Source organism: Panthera uncia, chromosome F1 (genome assembly GCF_023721935.1).
Source record: "Panthera uncia isolate 11264 chromosome F1, Puncia_PCG_1.0, whole genome shotgun sequence".
Taxonomy (NCBI): Eukaryota; Metazoa; Chordata; class Mammalia; order Carnivora; family Felidae; genus Panthera; species Panthera uncia.
Window position 1 is genome coordinate 9,880,634 of NC_064813.1, and position 16,727 is coordinate 9,897,360.

The 16,727-nt window shown below is 40.6% G+C and overlaps 1 protein-coding gene across 4 annotated transcripts in view; it reads left to right on the forward strand.

The window, feature by feature from the left end:
• Positions 1–16,727, forward strand: part of POU2F1 (POU class 2 homeobox 1) — a 184,187-nt gene that overhangs the window by 119,584 nt on the left and 47,876 nt on the right. For all 4 annotated transcript variants that reach the window (XM_049635148.1, XM_049635149.1, XM_049635152.1 and 1 more), the window contains one exon: positions 15,203–15,303. In XM_049635148.1, coding sequence (XP_049491105.1) covers positions 15,203–15,303 — 101 coding nt within the window. The remainder of the gene's footprint in view (positions 1–15,202; positions 15,304–16,727) is intronic.

Here is a 16,727-nt window from a genome sequence, read left to right on the forward strand (position 1 = left end):
ACTACATTCTGTACTGGCCAAAGTGGTCTTATCTAAGCCTGACGGTGGAAGTACCAATATGGGTTTTTCTTGGAGTTCCTAAAGTTTTAAATAGTGGGCAGTTCCTTGGGTCAGTGAAACTGGCTGCAGCACTTCTAGAGAGCCTGGGGTGGAGGGTATACAGTGTGCTTGTGGTCTAGAAGCGAAAAGCAAATGCCTGTAGTAAACATGGATCTTCCTCTGGTGTTTGGTTTGATAGGTATCGGTTACAGGATATGGCTTCTAGAATATTCTGACCGTTGCATTTTAAGAAACTTGACCTGGCCCTGCCCCATTGGTGCATGTTGGAATTTTGGGGGTTTTGTTTGTTTTTTGTTTCTGGTGTATGAAGCAGGAAGCTATAATTACTGAAGCTGTGAGAATACTAAGTGGCATTTCATTCAAATCTTAATTCAAGACTATTTTTTTAAGTTTGTTTATTTTTTTATTTTGAGAGAGAGAGAGAGCACATGAACAGGGGAGGGTCAGAGAGAGAGAGAGAATCCCAAGCAGGCTCTGCACTGGTAGTGGGGCTCGAACTCACAGACTGTGAGGTCGTAACCTGAGCCAAAACCCAGAGTCAGTCGGTTGAGCATCATCCAACTCGTGACTTTGGCTCAGGTCATGATCCCAGGGTCATGAAATTGAGCCCCGTGTCGGGCTCCGCGCTGGGCATGAAGCCTGCTTAAAGAGCCTCTCTCTCCCCCCTCGGCCACTCTCCCCAGCTCTCTTTCTCTCTCAAAAATAAAAATTAAATAAATAAATGAAGGAAGGAAGGAAGGATCCTTTTGCCAAGAGATAACCTAAGAATAAATACAGAATTTTAAAGGTAGTATCCATTTCATTTTTATTCACTCCCAATAGAAATTTGGAACATTAATGAAAGAGGATTTATTGCTAAAAGGCCCCTTTAGGTAGAGATTATGGGATTGTTTATAATAGTTTTCTCCTTCCTCCCTTAGAGGGCAGTTTTGTTTCCTGTCATGTTAATTTTTTGTGGGCTTTTTTTTTTTTTTTCCAACAAGTATAAAAGAATTTTCTAGCCCTGTTGTACTTTACATCTTACTTGAAGCAAGAGAGCTAAACTCATTACTCCTTCAGTTAGAGCCATTGTATGGAACTCAGGTGTAGAGCAGTGGCAGTGGAAACACGGGGTCAGATTTAATGAGCATATGTGGGAGGAGGAGAGGAGATGGAGAGGGAGTGAAAGAAGCAGGAAGGGACTCGAGTGCCTATGTTTGGCCTGGGACCGGGATAGATGTAGTGCCATTCTCTAGAGCAGGGACCGCCTGAGCTGCGAGTAGACTTGACAATGAGGTGATGCGTTAAGTTCTGAAAGTGTTGCATTGGGGGTGCCTCGTGGTGCCTGCAGGCCAACAAGCGCGCAATTGACGCCGGGGCTAGGAAAGAAACCCGGCTGCTGACGTGGGAGTGGGAGTACTTAGCAGGAACACACTGCTGGGAAGAGAGTGGAGCGAGCCTGGAAAAGAACCAAGGACACACCTCTTCCACAGCGCTGAACGGGCTGGCAGAGGAAGAGGAGCCGTGCAGGGGCCCTGCACCATCCGGGAGGACGGCCACGGCTGCCTACGGCTGTCGAGGTTACGATTAAATTAAGTTGCAGATTCCATCATGCCGGCCACACTTCTAGCGCTCGGGAGCCACGTGTGGTGAGAGGCTACCATACTGGGTAGCACATATAGGTGACATTTCCGTCGTTACAGAAACAAACGTCTGCTGGACGGTGCTTAAGTAGACTGATGGGCAACCGTGGAGCTCAGCAGTGAAGCAGACCGCAGCGTGCGGGGAGCTCTTGTCAGGTGTAGTCAGGTCCTGCAGAGAGGTCAAGATGGGGTGGGGGGGAGGCTTAAACTGTGACCTCTGCAGTTGGCGGTTAGTCATTACTAGGGGGCCTGTTAAATGGTTTTGGGTAAGTGGTAGAGAAAGAAATCGCTGTGGCTAGAGAGGTGAATGACTGAAGAAGGGGAATGATGAATGTAGGCCACTCTGAACAGAAACTGTGAGAGGTTGTACAGCATAGTGGTTAGGAGCTCGGGCTCTGCAGCCAGACCACCTGGAATCAGGTCCCTGGGTCTTTTCACTTACCAGTCATGTTACTTTGGGCAAATGGTTTCTTTCTGTGTCACAGTTTTCTTAGCTGTCAATAGTAATAAATCATTGTGTAAAAGCGATGTATACATTGAAAGCAAATAGATGTATGACTCAGTAGGTGCTCAGTAACTGGCAGTATTTATTCTGAACGTGACGATGATGGTGGTGATTCTATATTAAATAAATGGAAGGAAAGAATAGGAGAGGAGGTCAAGTACATTTGTATGTTAAGGAGAGGAACCAGTAGGAGGGAGTGGCACAAAAAGAATGGATGATTCAGGAGTCAGAATTCCCAGGAAGGGAAGCTTTAGGTTTCTAAGCACTGATAACTGAGGTAGCTTAGAATAGAAGGCCCCCTGGCCCCCATTACTGGGTCTGTAGCACAGTGTCAGCAGCCCATTGGCTGGGTGAGACTGGTTGCTGTGGGCAACCTTTGAGCCCAAAGGGAAGCAAGATTTGTACGGTCAGATTTGTTTGCGTTTTTGTTTAATTGAGGTGAAATGTATATAACATAAAATTAACCATTTAAGGTGAACAATTCATTGGCATTTAAGTACATTCACAGTTTGTGCAGCCACTGCCTCTATCCAGCTCTGGAATAGTTTTATCGCCCCCAAAGGGAAACCTTTACTCAGGAAGCAGCTGTCTATTTTCTTCTCCCCTCCCCCCCCCCGCCCCTGGCAACCATACATCTGTATTCTGTCTCTGCAGATTTACCTATTCTGGATATTTCCTATGAATGGAATCCTATGCTGTGTGACCTTTTGTGTGTCTGGCTTCCTTCACTTAGCATAATGCTTTCGAGGCTCATTCATGTTGTAGCATGTATGAGATTCACTCCCTTTTATGGCTGAGTAATATTCCACCGTATGAATACACCGCGGTTTGTTTATCCAGTCATCTGCTGATGGACGTTTTGGGTTGTTTCTGCTTTTTGGCTGTTATGAGTAGTGCTGCTGTGCACATGCATGGACAGAGATTTGTTTGAGTACCCGTTTTCAGTTCTTTTGGGTATATTGCTAGCAGTGGAATTGATGGGTCACTATAATAATGCTGCGTTTAACTTTCTGAAGAACCACCAAACTCTTTTCCGCAGCAGCTGAGCCATTTTACGTTTCCACAGTCAGCGTACAAAGATTCCAGTTTCTCCACATTCTTGCCAACGCTTGTTTTCCGTGTTTTTTCCTCTTATGGGTATCCTAATGGGTTGCGTGATGTACTTTTTTTTTAATGTACTTTTTTTTTAAGTTTATTTATTTATTTTGAGAGAGAGAAAGAGGGAGCAAGGGAGGGGCTGAGAGAGAGGGAGAGGAGAGTTCTCTTTGCAGGTTCTACATTGTCAGTGCAGGGCCCGACGTGGGGCTCGAACCCACAAAACTGCGAGGTGACCTGAGCTGAGACCAAGAGTTGGACGCTTAACCAACTGAGCTACCCACGTGTCCGAATAATGTACTTTTAAAGTAGCAAACTGCACTCATTTTTCCTCAGGAAATAATATTAGAAACGGAATCCTGTCTCTTTTTTCCTATTGTGTCTTTGTGTATCTCCCTCGATATCGTGGTCAGAATGTCGTATGGTAATGAGATGAACAGTGGCTAATATAAACTGTGTTTACATCTGAACCATTAGGTTTTCACTTTTCTTACCTTGGTGGTTCAGGCCTCACTGTAACCCCAGCCCACCTTTATGTCTGACTCTCCCCTTCTTCTTAGCCATGCTAGAACTCTCAAAGCACTTTGTACCTTTCTTTGAGCAAATACTGTATTCTGCCTTTCTTTGTTTGAGGATGGTGACTCTCTTCTTGTTTGTGTTGTACATTCTGCCATTTTTCTGTAGGTAACTTCTTTGTGGTGCTTGTCTTTCACATTATAATACTTTTTCTTATCTGTCACCCATACCCAACTGTGAGCCCCACGTCCTTTCGGTGTATAACTTGTTTATCTTTGTAACCCAAGGACCTAATAGAATACCTAGGATTGTTCATTTGGATTCCTGGATGGTAAACTTTCGTATTACAGTGTCTTCTGCTTCTGATAGGGAAAGGTTGGGTGTTCTCCATCACATAGCCATTTCAGGTTAATTTTGTCTCTTCCGCTTTAAGGTTCAACCAAAATGTTGCCTCCAGGAAGTTTTCCCCAGCACTGCCTGTTCTCTTCTCCCTTCAAGTCCCCTTTCTATGTTCTGGTCATACGTACCCTGTTGTTGACCACCCTATCTGTTGTTGGAGTTGCCACAATGTGTGTATCTTTGCATGAAACTGAAAGCACTGTGGTTACTGGTACACCCCCACCAGACTCCTTATGTCTTTTCCTCGTTATTTTTGCATTGCATTTATTCCTACCTGATGTTCAGTATTTTTCACTTTTATTGTCTCTTCCCCACACTGGAATGTAAGCTCTATGAAACCGTGGTTTCTGTCTCTCTTCTTTACTATTCTATCTCTTGCATCAAGAACAGTGTCTGCCACATAGATATTCAGTGTACTCAGTGAGTATTTCTTTAATGAATGAATTAATAGGCCTGAGAACTAATTAAGAGCAAGGACTGTGTTGTTTTCATCTTTATCTAACCTCAGTACTTGACACACCAATGCACAGTAAATGTTTGTTGAATGTAGCGTTTATTCTTCCAGCAGGATCTTTCTTCTACATGATATTCTTGGTTCTCTTTAGTTTTTGTTTATGCCTAAATAATTATAGCAAAACAAAATGCACATAAACAAAAACAGTAGTCTCACTGCAAACGGGAGATGATTCAGTCATAACTCTCGTGTGTATTGCCATAATGATAGGTTTATCCTATAAAGGTAAAACCGTTCATTTGAAAGGAAAAATTTCAGGGCGCCTGGGTGGCTCAATCGGTTAAGCATCCAACTCTTGATTTCAGCTCAGGCCAATGATCTCATGGTTGAGAAGATCAAACCCCGTGTTGCGCTCTGTGCTGGCAGTGGGATTCTCTTTTGCTCTTTCTCTGCCCCTCCTCCACTCATACTGTCTCTCAAAATAAATAAACACTAAAAGAAAGAAGGAAGGAAGGAAGGAAGGAAGGAAGGAAGGAAGGAAGGAAGGAGAAAGAAAGAAAGAAAGAAAGAAAGAAAGAAAGAAAGAAAGAAAGAAAAGAAAAGAAAGAAAAGAAAGAAATTTCTTTCAAATTGTAGAGGTGGACAACCTGGTTGGTTAAGACTTAGTTAATCATTTTGGAAACAGCCAAATAATCCCTATATCTATATTCCAGAGTAGTCACTATTAGAATAGGTTAAAAATAATGAAGGCAGTATAGAGTTTTCAGATGGGCCAGATTTTTTTTTTTAATGTTTTATTTATTTTTGAGAGAGAGCATGAGCAGGGGAGGGACAGAGAGAGAGAGACAGAGACAGAGACAGAGAATCCCAAGCAGGCTCTGCGTTGCCAGCACGAAACCCCATGTGGGGCTCAAACTCATGAACCAGGAGACCATGACTTGAGCCGAAATCAAGAGTCAGACGCTTAACCAACTGAGTCACCCAGGGGCCCCACAGATGGACCAGACTGTAAGAGGAGATCATGTACACTGCAAGTTAAATTAAGTTCCCCATTTAATTAGCCAATGATACTAAATGTTATTGGAAGCAAAGTAGCCTCAGCACAGGTATAGTATATTTAATGTAGCTTCCCTCTGTCCCCAACATTCTTAATTGCGGGGATGGGGGAAGGCAGCTGCCTATGACACTCTGCTTACAAGGAGGATCTTAATAGATCTGAGAATAAAGAGCATACCTTGCCCTTTTATATATTCAGGGTTTAGGTCTCCACTCACAGTAAATAATTTTTGATCCTCCTTTGAAATTAGAGAATACCTAAATATTTTCCAGCATTCCAGAAATTTCAGTTCTCTGTAACCCACTTCTTTCCTCTGATTTAATTCTGTTTTGTGATGTGAATGATTCTGATACTTGGTCTGAGAACCACAGTAACAAATCTATTTCCATGCATTTAGCAAAAGAATCTGAGGCCATGGACATTAGAAAAAAGATTTTTTTTCTTTTTAAAGTATCATGGTTTCCTTTAGACATAGTTCTATCCTGGAGAGATTACAAAAATATCATATTCCTGTAAGTTTTAATTACTGGCCTTAAAGGGTTGATCTATTTGAAAAATATTAATGTTATCTCTTAAGTAAGGATTAAGTGCCCTTACTTAAGAAAAACTAGGTTGAATAGGCATTAAGTTTTGGGGAAATATTATAGCTAGATGGGCCCTTAAAGTCTTCCTAAAGAGTAGATTCCAGAAGCATGTTGAGGAATACCTGGCACTGTGCAGCATAGAGGAGATGTAGAGGGCATCTGTGCTGGGGTCCTATTATGAGGGCATCACCTCACCTTTCTCTCTGACTCCTCCTTCCTCCCCCCGTTCTTCTCCTCCTGTCACCGTTCTTTATTCCCTACTAGGTTGTGTTTCCTGTCCCATTTATGCATTTTAACATTAGTGTTCAGAGGGTGTAGATTTCCATGTTCATTTATGGAGACACAACAATAGGAAGAGGGTAAATGAGTGAACCGTTCCCCTTACAAAAAAACAGATGTACTCTGCACAGGTTAAATAACGGAAGTCAGTCTCCTCTTAGAGATCACTTTGGAGATGACATTGAAGGAAAAATGGAAAGGAAGCCTGTTTTAGGAAAAGTGAAAGTGGTTATCACTAGTTGTAATACTCTTGATAGATACTGTGAAAAATAAAGATTAATGTAGCTACTATTGGCATTTTGATTTGTTTCCTGTTTTGAGTCCCCCCCCCCCCCCCCCCCCCCCCGGCTTTTTGTTTCTGGCCAAAAGTTGTTTTTATTTAATGTGGTAATATTTTTCATAAGCTATAAAATTGGACTGATCCACTTAAAAATTTTATCTTATCCTAAAATAGGTATTACTGAAGCAACAAGCTGTGAAGTAGAAACCAAAGGCTTGCAGCACGTGGGTGGCTCAGTCGTTTAAGCCTCCAGCTCTTACGTTCGGCTCAGGTCATGATCTCATGGTTTGTGAGTTCGAGCCCCGCTTCGGGCTCTGTGCTGACTGTGCAAAGCCAGTTTAGGATTCTCTCTCTCCCTCTCTCTGTGCCCCTCCTTCGCTCGCTCGCTCACTCTCTCTCTCTCTCTCTCTCTCAAAATAAACTTAAAAAAAAAAAAAAACCCAAAGGCTCAAATTTCTTATACCCTCATCATGTGCTATCTCCTTATGAGCGTGACCTTACTGTAGTTACTGGTTGGCCACTTGGTTAATATTCTTTGCTAATTAGTGTTGAATTGGACTCCTTGGTCACAGAATGGTCTAGTAGAAGGAACAATGAGAAGAGAGTCAAGGGATTCCGAATTTCAGTCTTGGCCTCAGTTACTATCCAGCTCAGTTATTTCAGTGGGAATAGTTCTGCGTATTTTTCTGTTTTTCTCATGTGTAAACTAAGGCGGTTGATTGATTCCTTTTGATGGTCCCTTTCAGTGTTGTCTTTTCCCAAATGCCACATAAATGGAATCATACAAGGTAGCTATTGAGTCTGGCTTCTTTCGCTTAGCATTGTATGTTTGAGATTCATCCACATTGTTGTGTGTGCCATAGCTCAGTTTTCTCCCTTCTCCACCCCCAAAAAATGCTGGAGAAGTACCAAATGTGTTGCATTAGTATATAGAAGGTACAGATTTTTGCTTTTGGGTTAGAGAGCTGGGAACCGTGAAAAGGTAGCATTTGAGCTGCGCCCTCTTCTTAAAGGGCTTTGAGAGTCAGAAACCTGTGTGAAGCCGGGTAGCGTGAACTCTTCCTGAAGCAAGGAAGCCTTCGTTTTTGTATGTGATCCTTGAGTGCTGGTTATGAAGAGAGAAACGAACTTCCGGGGAGATGAGGACTCCCCGTTTCTTGAACTCCATGTGCATTCAGCTGGGCCTTCACTGGAACCTGTGCTGGCCTTGGACTCAACCTCTGATGGATTCCCTGCCGCATCCCTTACATTCCCAAACCTCTTCTCTTATCTCGAACCTTTCTACCTTTTTTCTGTTTTCCTGTTTTTATTTTCTGAAAATGCCTACCTTTGGACTACTGAGAAAAGTGTAGCTGTCTGATTTGAGCCCCACCACCTCCCTCTGCGTTATGTGTTTCTAGGTCCGTCTTCTCCTTTTCGTTCGCTTTTAAGATATTCATTTCCATTATTATGATCCTCCACTTTTCACTCTTAATTCTGTGTCTTCTCATTTCCTTCAAGCTCCTGCCTCATCTCTTCACCTCCTCTTGTTCTTGTATCTTCAGTGTATCCCTTCCCGTGGAACCTTCCCTCAAAATCTCGAGGTGTGTGTGGGTTTATCAGCCCACAGACTTCACCCTCCACCCCAGTCTACGCCCCTTTCAACTACTGTCCTCTCTGTCTCCCACCACTGCCAGACTTACTAAAGGAAGGACCCCTGCTCACCACTTTGGCTTCATTACCACCTGCTTTTTCCTTTGCTCCTTGCCATCTGGATGTGTCTCTGAAATTGTACTGCAACTATTTTGTCACTGTGGGTGTTTTCCTGTTTTCATGTGAACGTAATACTCTTAGAATCCTGTATGTGAACATGTATGTATAAACACTCCTGTGTCTACCACTCTGGCCATGAATCAGACTGTTGCCATGTCCCAGGGGGCCAGTGTAGGTCCACCCTGGTCACAGTCGCTTCTTCTGTCACGGAGGGAACAATCATCCTGAATTCAGCATTATTGGTCACATTGCTTTTCTTTCCACATTTTTTGCATCTGTGTATTTACTTCCTCAAATAATACTTAGATTCACCTGTCCCCACTACATAAATCGAATCATACTATGTTCTGACTGGTTTCTTTTGCTCAACATTATGTTTTGGAGATTCATCCAAGTTAGTACATATGTCTATAATTCATTTTCACTGGATATAATATCCCATTATATGAGTACATCACAAGTTTTCTATCCGTTTTATTAGTGATGGACATTTGGGTTGTTTTTAGGCTTTTGCTATTCCAGACATACTGCCATAAGATAATTTTGTACTTATCTCTTGATGCATATGCATGAAAGTCACCAGAGTTTCCTTAGTAGTGTAATTGCTGAACTTATTCCAGTGTTACTCAGTACTGCCAGCAGTGTTTTTTCCTTTTTTTTAAAATTCATTTATTTAAATTCACGTCAGTTAACATACAGTGTAGTATTGGTTTCAGGAGTAGAACCCAGCAGAGCACCCAGTGCTCATCCCAACAGTGCCCTCCATAATGCCCATCACCCATTTAGCCTGTCTCCCCTCCAGCAACCCGCAGTTTGTTCAGAGTCTCTTATGGTTTGCCGCCAGTTTTCCGAAGCATTTGTACTGGTTTATATTGCTACCAACAGAGAATAAGAATTTATCTCACCAAAACTTGACATTAACCACCTTTGTAATTTTAGCCAATTTCGTGGGTGTAAAGTAGTATTGTATTTGGATTTTAATTTGCATTTACCTAGTTTCCAAGGAAGCTGAACACCTTTTCTAGTGTTTGTGCACCATTTATGTTTCTTCTTTTGTGAAATTCCTATTCATTTGTTTTTTGCCCATTTTTTTCTATTGGGTTGACTTTTTTAATTGATTCATACGAGTTCTTTGTGTGTTCTGAATACTAATCCTTTGTATGTATTACGTATATTTTTTTCCTTGTCATTCTCTTTATGTAGTCCTTTGATGAACAGAGCTTTCAGTTTTGAAGTAAACGTATGTCTTCATTTTTGGAGTCTCGATACACAAATCCTTCCTTTTCTCTAGGTTATGACAATATACTCTTAGTTCGTCTTCTGAAAAGGTACTAGTTTTGTACTTCACATTTAAGCCTTTAATCCTTCTGAAAATATCTTCTTTTGCTTGCTTGCTTGCTTTTTTTCTTCTTTATCTCTTTTGTATGGTGTGAATTGATCTAATTTCATTTTTTTTCCCAAATGGATACCCAGTTACCCTTCTATTGAAAACTCCGTCCCTTACTCCATGACGAGCAGCACTCCCTGTCATGTATCAAGTGTCTAAAGATACGTGTGGCTCTGTTTCCAGATTCTGCTCTGGCCTGCTCGTCCTGCACAAGTGCTGCACTGTTCTAATTATTGTCATTCTGCGATAACTCGTAATGTCTCAAAGAATACAGGTCCTTCCACTTTTTTTTTTTTTTTTTAAAGCATCTTGACCCTTCGCCCTTCTACTTAAATTTTAGAATCATGGAGCATCTGGATGGCTCAGTCAGAAGAGTATGGGATTCTTAATCTCCAGGTTGTGAGTTCAAGCCCCACGTTGGGTGTAGCGATGACTAAAAAAAATAAACTTTAAAATTAATCAGTTAATTAATTAATTTTAGGATCAGTCTGTCAATCACACACACACACACACACACACACCCCCCCCCCCAACCCCGAGAAGGAGAATGAAGGAAAAAGAGAAAGAAAATAACTTGTTGAGGGGCACCTGGGTGGCTCAGTCGGTTAGGCATCCAACTCTTGATTTCAGCTCAGGTCATGATCTCAATGGTTCGTGAGTTTTAGCCTCACATCAGGCTTTGTAGTGACAGTGTGGAGCTTGCTTGGGATTCTTTGTCTCCCTCTCTCTCTCTCTGCTACCCCCCACCCCCACTCACTCTCTCTAAAAAATAAGTAAACATAAAAAAAAAAAAGTTGTTGAGATTTTCATATGAAATTGCTTTGATTCCATAGATCAGTTTGGAATGGACTAACATCTTTACTGTGTTGAGGCTTCTAGTAAATGAGCATTTATTTATGCCCTCTTTATAATTTTTAAATAAAGTTTTACAGTTTTCTACTGATTAGGACTTGCTGTCGTTTGATAGATTTATTCCCAGAATTGTATATTTTTGGAAGTGTTAAAATTAGTAAGAAATGTTTTCTTTTGGTGTATGAAAGCAGTTTTAAAATAGATTTTGTGTGCTGTAGCCTTATTAAACTCTCTTATTCTAGAAATAGATCATTAGATTCCTTAGGATACTCTATTTACATTATCAAATCATCTGAAAAGACAGTTTTATTTCTTTTTTCCAACTTCTGTATTTTCTTTTCTTGCCTTGTTTTGTTGGCTGAGCCTTCCAGTAGCTGGCACACTTATCTTGTTCTTAATCTTAAAGGGAGTGCTTTTTACTCTTTATAAGGGTTAAGGAAGTTTCTTTCTATTCTTATGCGTAGAATTTTTATCATAAGTGGATGTTGAATTTTTCTAATTCAGTTAGAAAATTTCTAATTGAAAATTGAAAAGGCTTTTCTTTATTCTTTGAGATGATTATGTTTTCCCCTTTTAATGAATGTGGTGAATCCCATTAATTGATTTTTTAAAAGTGTTTATTTTATTCATTTATTTATTTTTAAACTTCTTTTTAATTTTTTTTTAATGTCTATTTTTGAGAGAGAGAGAGAGAGACAGAGTGTGAGTGGGTGAGGGGCAGAGAGAGAGGGAGACACAGAAATCTGAAGCAGGCTCTAGGCTCCGAGCTGTCAGCACAGAGCCCGACGTGGGGCTCAAACTCACGAACTGTGAGATCATGACCTGAGCTGAAATCAAGAGTCAGACGCTTAACTGACCAAGCACCCCACATTTTTTTATTTTTTTAACCCCAAACTAACCCTGCATTCCTGGAATAAATCCACTGTAGTCTTTTTAAAATTTAATCTTTATTTTAAGCAGGCTCCACATACAATGTGGGGCTTGAACTCGTGACCCTGAGATCAAGAGTCTCATGCTCTGCTGACTGAGCCAGCCAGGCACCCCCAGTCCATTGTAGTCTTAATATTTTACCTTATTAGATTATTTTTGCTAGTACTATTTAGGATACTTTTTTATATGTTTGTGAGTAAAACAGGCATGTATTTTTTTTTTCCTTTTTATACTCCTCTTTGTCAGGTTTTGGTATTGAGATTCTACTGGCCTCATAAAGTGAGTTAGGAATTGTTTACTTTTTCCCCCTACTCTGAAAAAGTTGTGAAATACTGGAATTATTTTTCCTTTGGATTTCTGGAAGCAAGCAGAGTGAAATTGTCTTCATTTTTCCTTTTGGGAAGATTTTTACTGACAAATTAAATTTATTCAAATACTACAGGACCCTTTAGATTTTCTGTTTCTTCTTGAGTCAGTCTCGGTAAGTTATATTTTCTAGAGAGTAATCCATTTTTAAGTTTTACTTTCATTGGCATGAATTTTATTGGTTCATGATAATCCTCTTTTATAGTATCTGCGGCATTTTTTTATTGTGTCCTTCTTTCTGTCATCCTTAAATCATTTGCTCCTTCTCTTTTATTTTTTTATTCCATCATACCAGTTTATAATCTATACGGTTCTTTTGAAAGAACCAAGCTGGTGTTTCTGTTATGTGGGGTTTTTCCCCTCTTTGATTATTGTTGGTCTTTCCTTTATTCCCTTTTATCTATTATCTTTGGTTTAATTTCTTAGTATTTGATCTTTTTCTGTACCATTTGACAGCACTAAACTACCCTGTCCTTGTAACTTGCTTTGGCTACAAGGCTCCTGAGGCACCCTAGTCCTAAGGGATTTTTTTTTCTGTATTCTAACTGCTTAATCTTTGTCTTTACATTTCCTAATGTAGGTGCCCTCTTCAGGCTTCTTTGCTCTATATCCACTCTTAGTTGGTTGACACTTTTACTCTTCAGATTTCACCTATCACTTCCCTGTGAATGATATAACCAGGGGACCCTGTCCTTGTCTGGGCTCTTCCACTAACTAGCTGTGACATTTTGAATAATTCACTTAAGATTCCTTAATCTGTTTGTTCCAGTAAAATAAGGAGGTTGGATTCAAGATCTCCAAGGTTCACCTCAGTAACACTGCTCGGTGGCAACTTTATAGAGTCTTTATCTCTGGCCTCTGTCATTTCTAAATGCCTTCTGGGTCACTTTTCTTACGTTGTTTTGGGGTTTCTCAAACTCTGTATATCTTATGTTAATCTTCTTACATAATTCACCTTCTCTCCCAAGCTGTTAATACCCCCAGTTCCTTATTTATGTTCCTGTTTTCTCTGGCACACATTTGGTTTGACTCCCAACATCCTGTCTCCCTGTACTACCGTCTTCATACTCAAGTCTGATGTGTGTGTGTGTGTGTGTGTGTGTGTGTGTGTGTGTGTGTGTGTTCTTTCTTCTTTCCTTTTAGCCCAGGTTAGGTCTTTATGTTTTACAAGAATGATTTCCCTGTGATCCCTCCTTTCTTCCATCCCTTACCTTATAGGGGAGCCTCAGAGTTTTACTTAAAAAAATACCTGCTTTTGCATCTTAAATCTCTATTTATCTGAATTGAATTTATCTCTGTTTAATTGAATTGTCTAAGAATGTCCTTTCACTTCGCTGGCTTTAGATACCATGCCTTTATGCATCCCCCCCAAGAGGTAGAGACAGGGCACCTAAATAGTATTACTTATAGGCCACTGTGGCAGGCTCTGTACCAAGGATAGAAATCAGTCAGTCGTGTGTTATAGTGCTTTGTGATTCACAAGCTTCTCATTTTTGTGGGAACTTGCAAGTGGAACCAGTGTATGGAATTTTTAGGATCTCCATGAGAGTGAAATATTTGGTTCTGGAAGACTTCCTGTATTGGTGACGTGTTAATTAACCGCTTGTCTCTGTTTTTCAAAATCTCATCTTCTTTCAGTCTTACGCATTTATGTCATATATATTGAGCATTAGTGATTTTCTGCATGGAGATGGAGACCAGTGGCTAATGACAAAATGTGCAACTTTAAAATAATGAAACTTCTGTACGTGGCTCATGAAGGTGACCCTAATTAATTACTTTTAAGTTTTATTTCACACTAGTTTCTCACTACTTGACACAAGTATGTACCCTTTTAACTTGATTCAATGTTTATGTCTAGGTAGTTCTTTAATTTACTATTTATGGGAAACTTTAGGAAAAAACCATAAGAGAACGATACACTATGAGGGTTTAAGCAGGTGGAAATATATGGACACTCCTTTTAGAATTATGTCACGGAAACCTTAAATAGGTCTCTTGAGTCCCGTGATCTACCTCATTATTCTTCTGAAAGTGATTCGTGTGCTAGAAATGAGAGTATATGAAGGCAGAAGTTAGTAGCCGTTTAGAAATACTACTTTGATGTTCTGCCTCGTACTGTCCCAACAGGTGTCAACAGGTGTGCTCCATGTGTGCACACACGGGAGTGAGGACGGGCAGATGGGTTGTTTGAGTGGTAGGAACTGGCAGGTCAGGACCACATTCATGTGCCTCAGTGATTCTTGCAGGTTCCTGGAGTCTGTTATATTTTGTTGAGTGCAAAGAATTCTGGTGATTTCTAAATAGTACCTGGATATTGTAGTTTGAAAACCATGTATTATATCCTTAAAAAAATACTTGAGCATTAGGGTGATATGTCTTTCCATAAATTAGTCCGTCCTCTTCTAACATCTGATTGCAGCATCAGTGGTTAAAAAGCACAGGATGACATTTAGAAGATTATAGTTACAGCAGAGGTCTTGCTAATTAGATATATGCAGCAGTTTATACTTTGGAAATGAAGAAATCATTAAAAACGTTCTGCAGATGGTTGTTTTCGCCATGAGATTGTCATGTAGTAAAAGCATAAGAACAAATCATCTTGCAAAGTCACCAGTGAGTTTCTTCTGTCCATGCCAAATATGGAGAATTGGGGACCAGAAGAGCACTTCAGTCCCTCTTTAGAAGTCCGTCTTCTACCATTCTTCCCAACAGTGACAGTGACAATAATGTCTTCCTTCTAAGTGCCGTGCTTATTCTGACCCCAAACACTGCATTCACTTCCAAATTCTCTAACACTGCCTTTATGGCTGGGATTCATTTTTTATATTTTAGTTTCTGTTTCTTAAGCTTAGTGTTCATTTATTTGTCCCGCCGCCCTCCCTTTAGTAGAGAAATCATTTTACTGTATGTCCTTTTTCTTTTAAATCCCTCTCGTCCTTGGAGGTACTTAGGAAAGTGCTTCTACAAAATTGATGGCTGATCAGTGCTGGTGACTGAAGGCTAGTGCTTTATTTCAGTTGAGTTTGTTTTTAATAGTTACATTATCGTGCTTGCTTTCCAGGCACACAAACCAATGGTCTGGACTTTCAGAAGCAGCCCGTGCCTGTTGGGGGAGCAATCTCAACGGCCCAGGCCCAGGCTTTTCTGGGACATCTCCATCAGGTAGGATGCTCTGCTCAACCATCAGGGAGGGTAAAAAAATGGAGGCATGAAATGCGAGGGCCTGGGGAAGTTACTTCAGCATGTGGGACTTTTTACATTGATTAAAGCCTGTGCTAATCGCACCTAATTGTGTCCTTCTGAATGGTTCGGCTGGAATCCTGTAGCTTAATTGACTATATAGCTATTGACCCCGCAGCTGTGTGAAAAAAAGGAATTCTTTGTTATGAATGGAACGTATATAACAACGGGGTTACTGTTTTTGTCGCTGTGGGTCTGTGATGGCTCACTGAAGGTAGTAAATTACAAAGTCATCCAAAAGGATGTAGTCACCATTGGCTGAGACCTGCTGACTAAGGCTCTCAGTTCAGAATATGTCTTCATAAAATGTATCTTCATATGTCTTTGAGCTCATAAAATATGTTTTTAGACTACCTACGCTTTATATAAAAGAAGCTCCTGTGATTGAAACAGGTGAAATTTTAGAAAGGTCCTCTAAAGCCTGTTTATTCTACAAATTCAAAGGGATAGTGTGCAGGCAGCCATTAGCATCTTCTACTAGAGGGAGGCCCTAGTTGACAGACTTTGGTCAGGTGCATAGCTTTGTGTTTCTGAAAGTAGAGAAACTTCTACATGAAACTTCTGGATAAAATATTAAGATGATTTAGCATCTAAAATAATTTAAGAATATATTGTAGAAGAACAAAAATGTTATTTTCATGTTGATTTTTTTTCCCCCTAAAAACATATTGTAGCCTCCAACGAGTTTTCTGGTTTCTTAGAGGGATAGCATTTTTGATAGTTTAGGTGGCTTATATTAAGTGTCCATCTGGCATAAATTTGTGATGGTCCAAATGTATTTAAAAATCCCTGAAGGTACATAGATGATATGCAGTCTTTTCTCCATTGGATCCAAATTCCGAGATGAGTACAACTCCCGCATCAGCTACAAGGCCTCCAGCTCAGAATCCTTGAACCTTCAATATGCCCCATACCAAAGGACTTTAAATCAAGGAATTTTAGGGGCGCCCGGGTGGCTCGGTCGGTTAAGCGTCCGACTTCGGCTCAGGTCGTGATCTCACGGTTCGTGAGTTCGAGCCCCGTGTCGGGCTCTGTGCTGACAGCTCAGAGCCTGGAGCCTGCTTCGGATTCCGTGTCTCTCCCTCTCTGTCTGCCCCTCCCCCACTCATACTCTGTTTCTCTCCTTCTGTAAAATAAATAAACATTTTTTAAAAATTATAAACAAAGGGCAGCAGTCCATTCATTTTAGCTCTGAACTCTATATGAGCTCCATACTAACACTTAACTTCAGGAAACCTTGAAGTTATAGGATATATCGAAAGTGGAACTCGTCGTCTTCCTGTCAGTGACACTACCATTTTTTCCGTCTCTCAGATTTGAACCCTGGAATAATTCATGACTTCTTT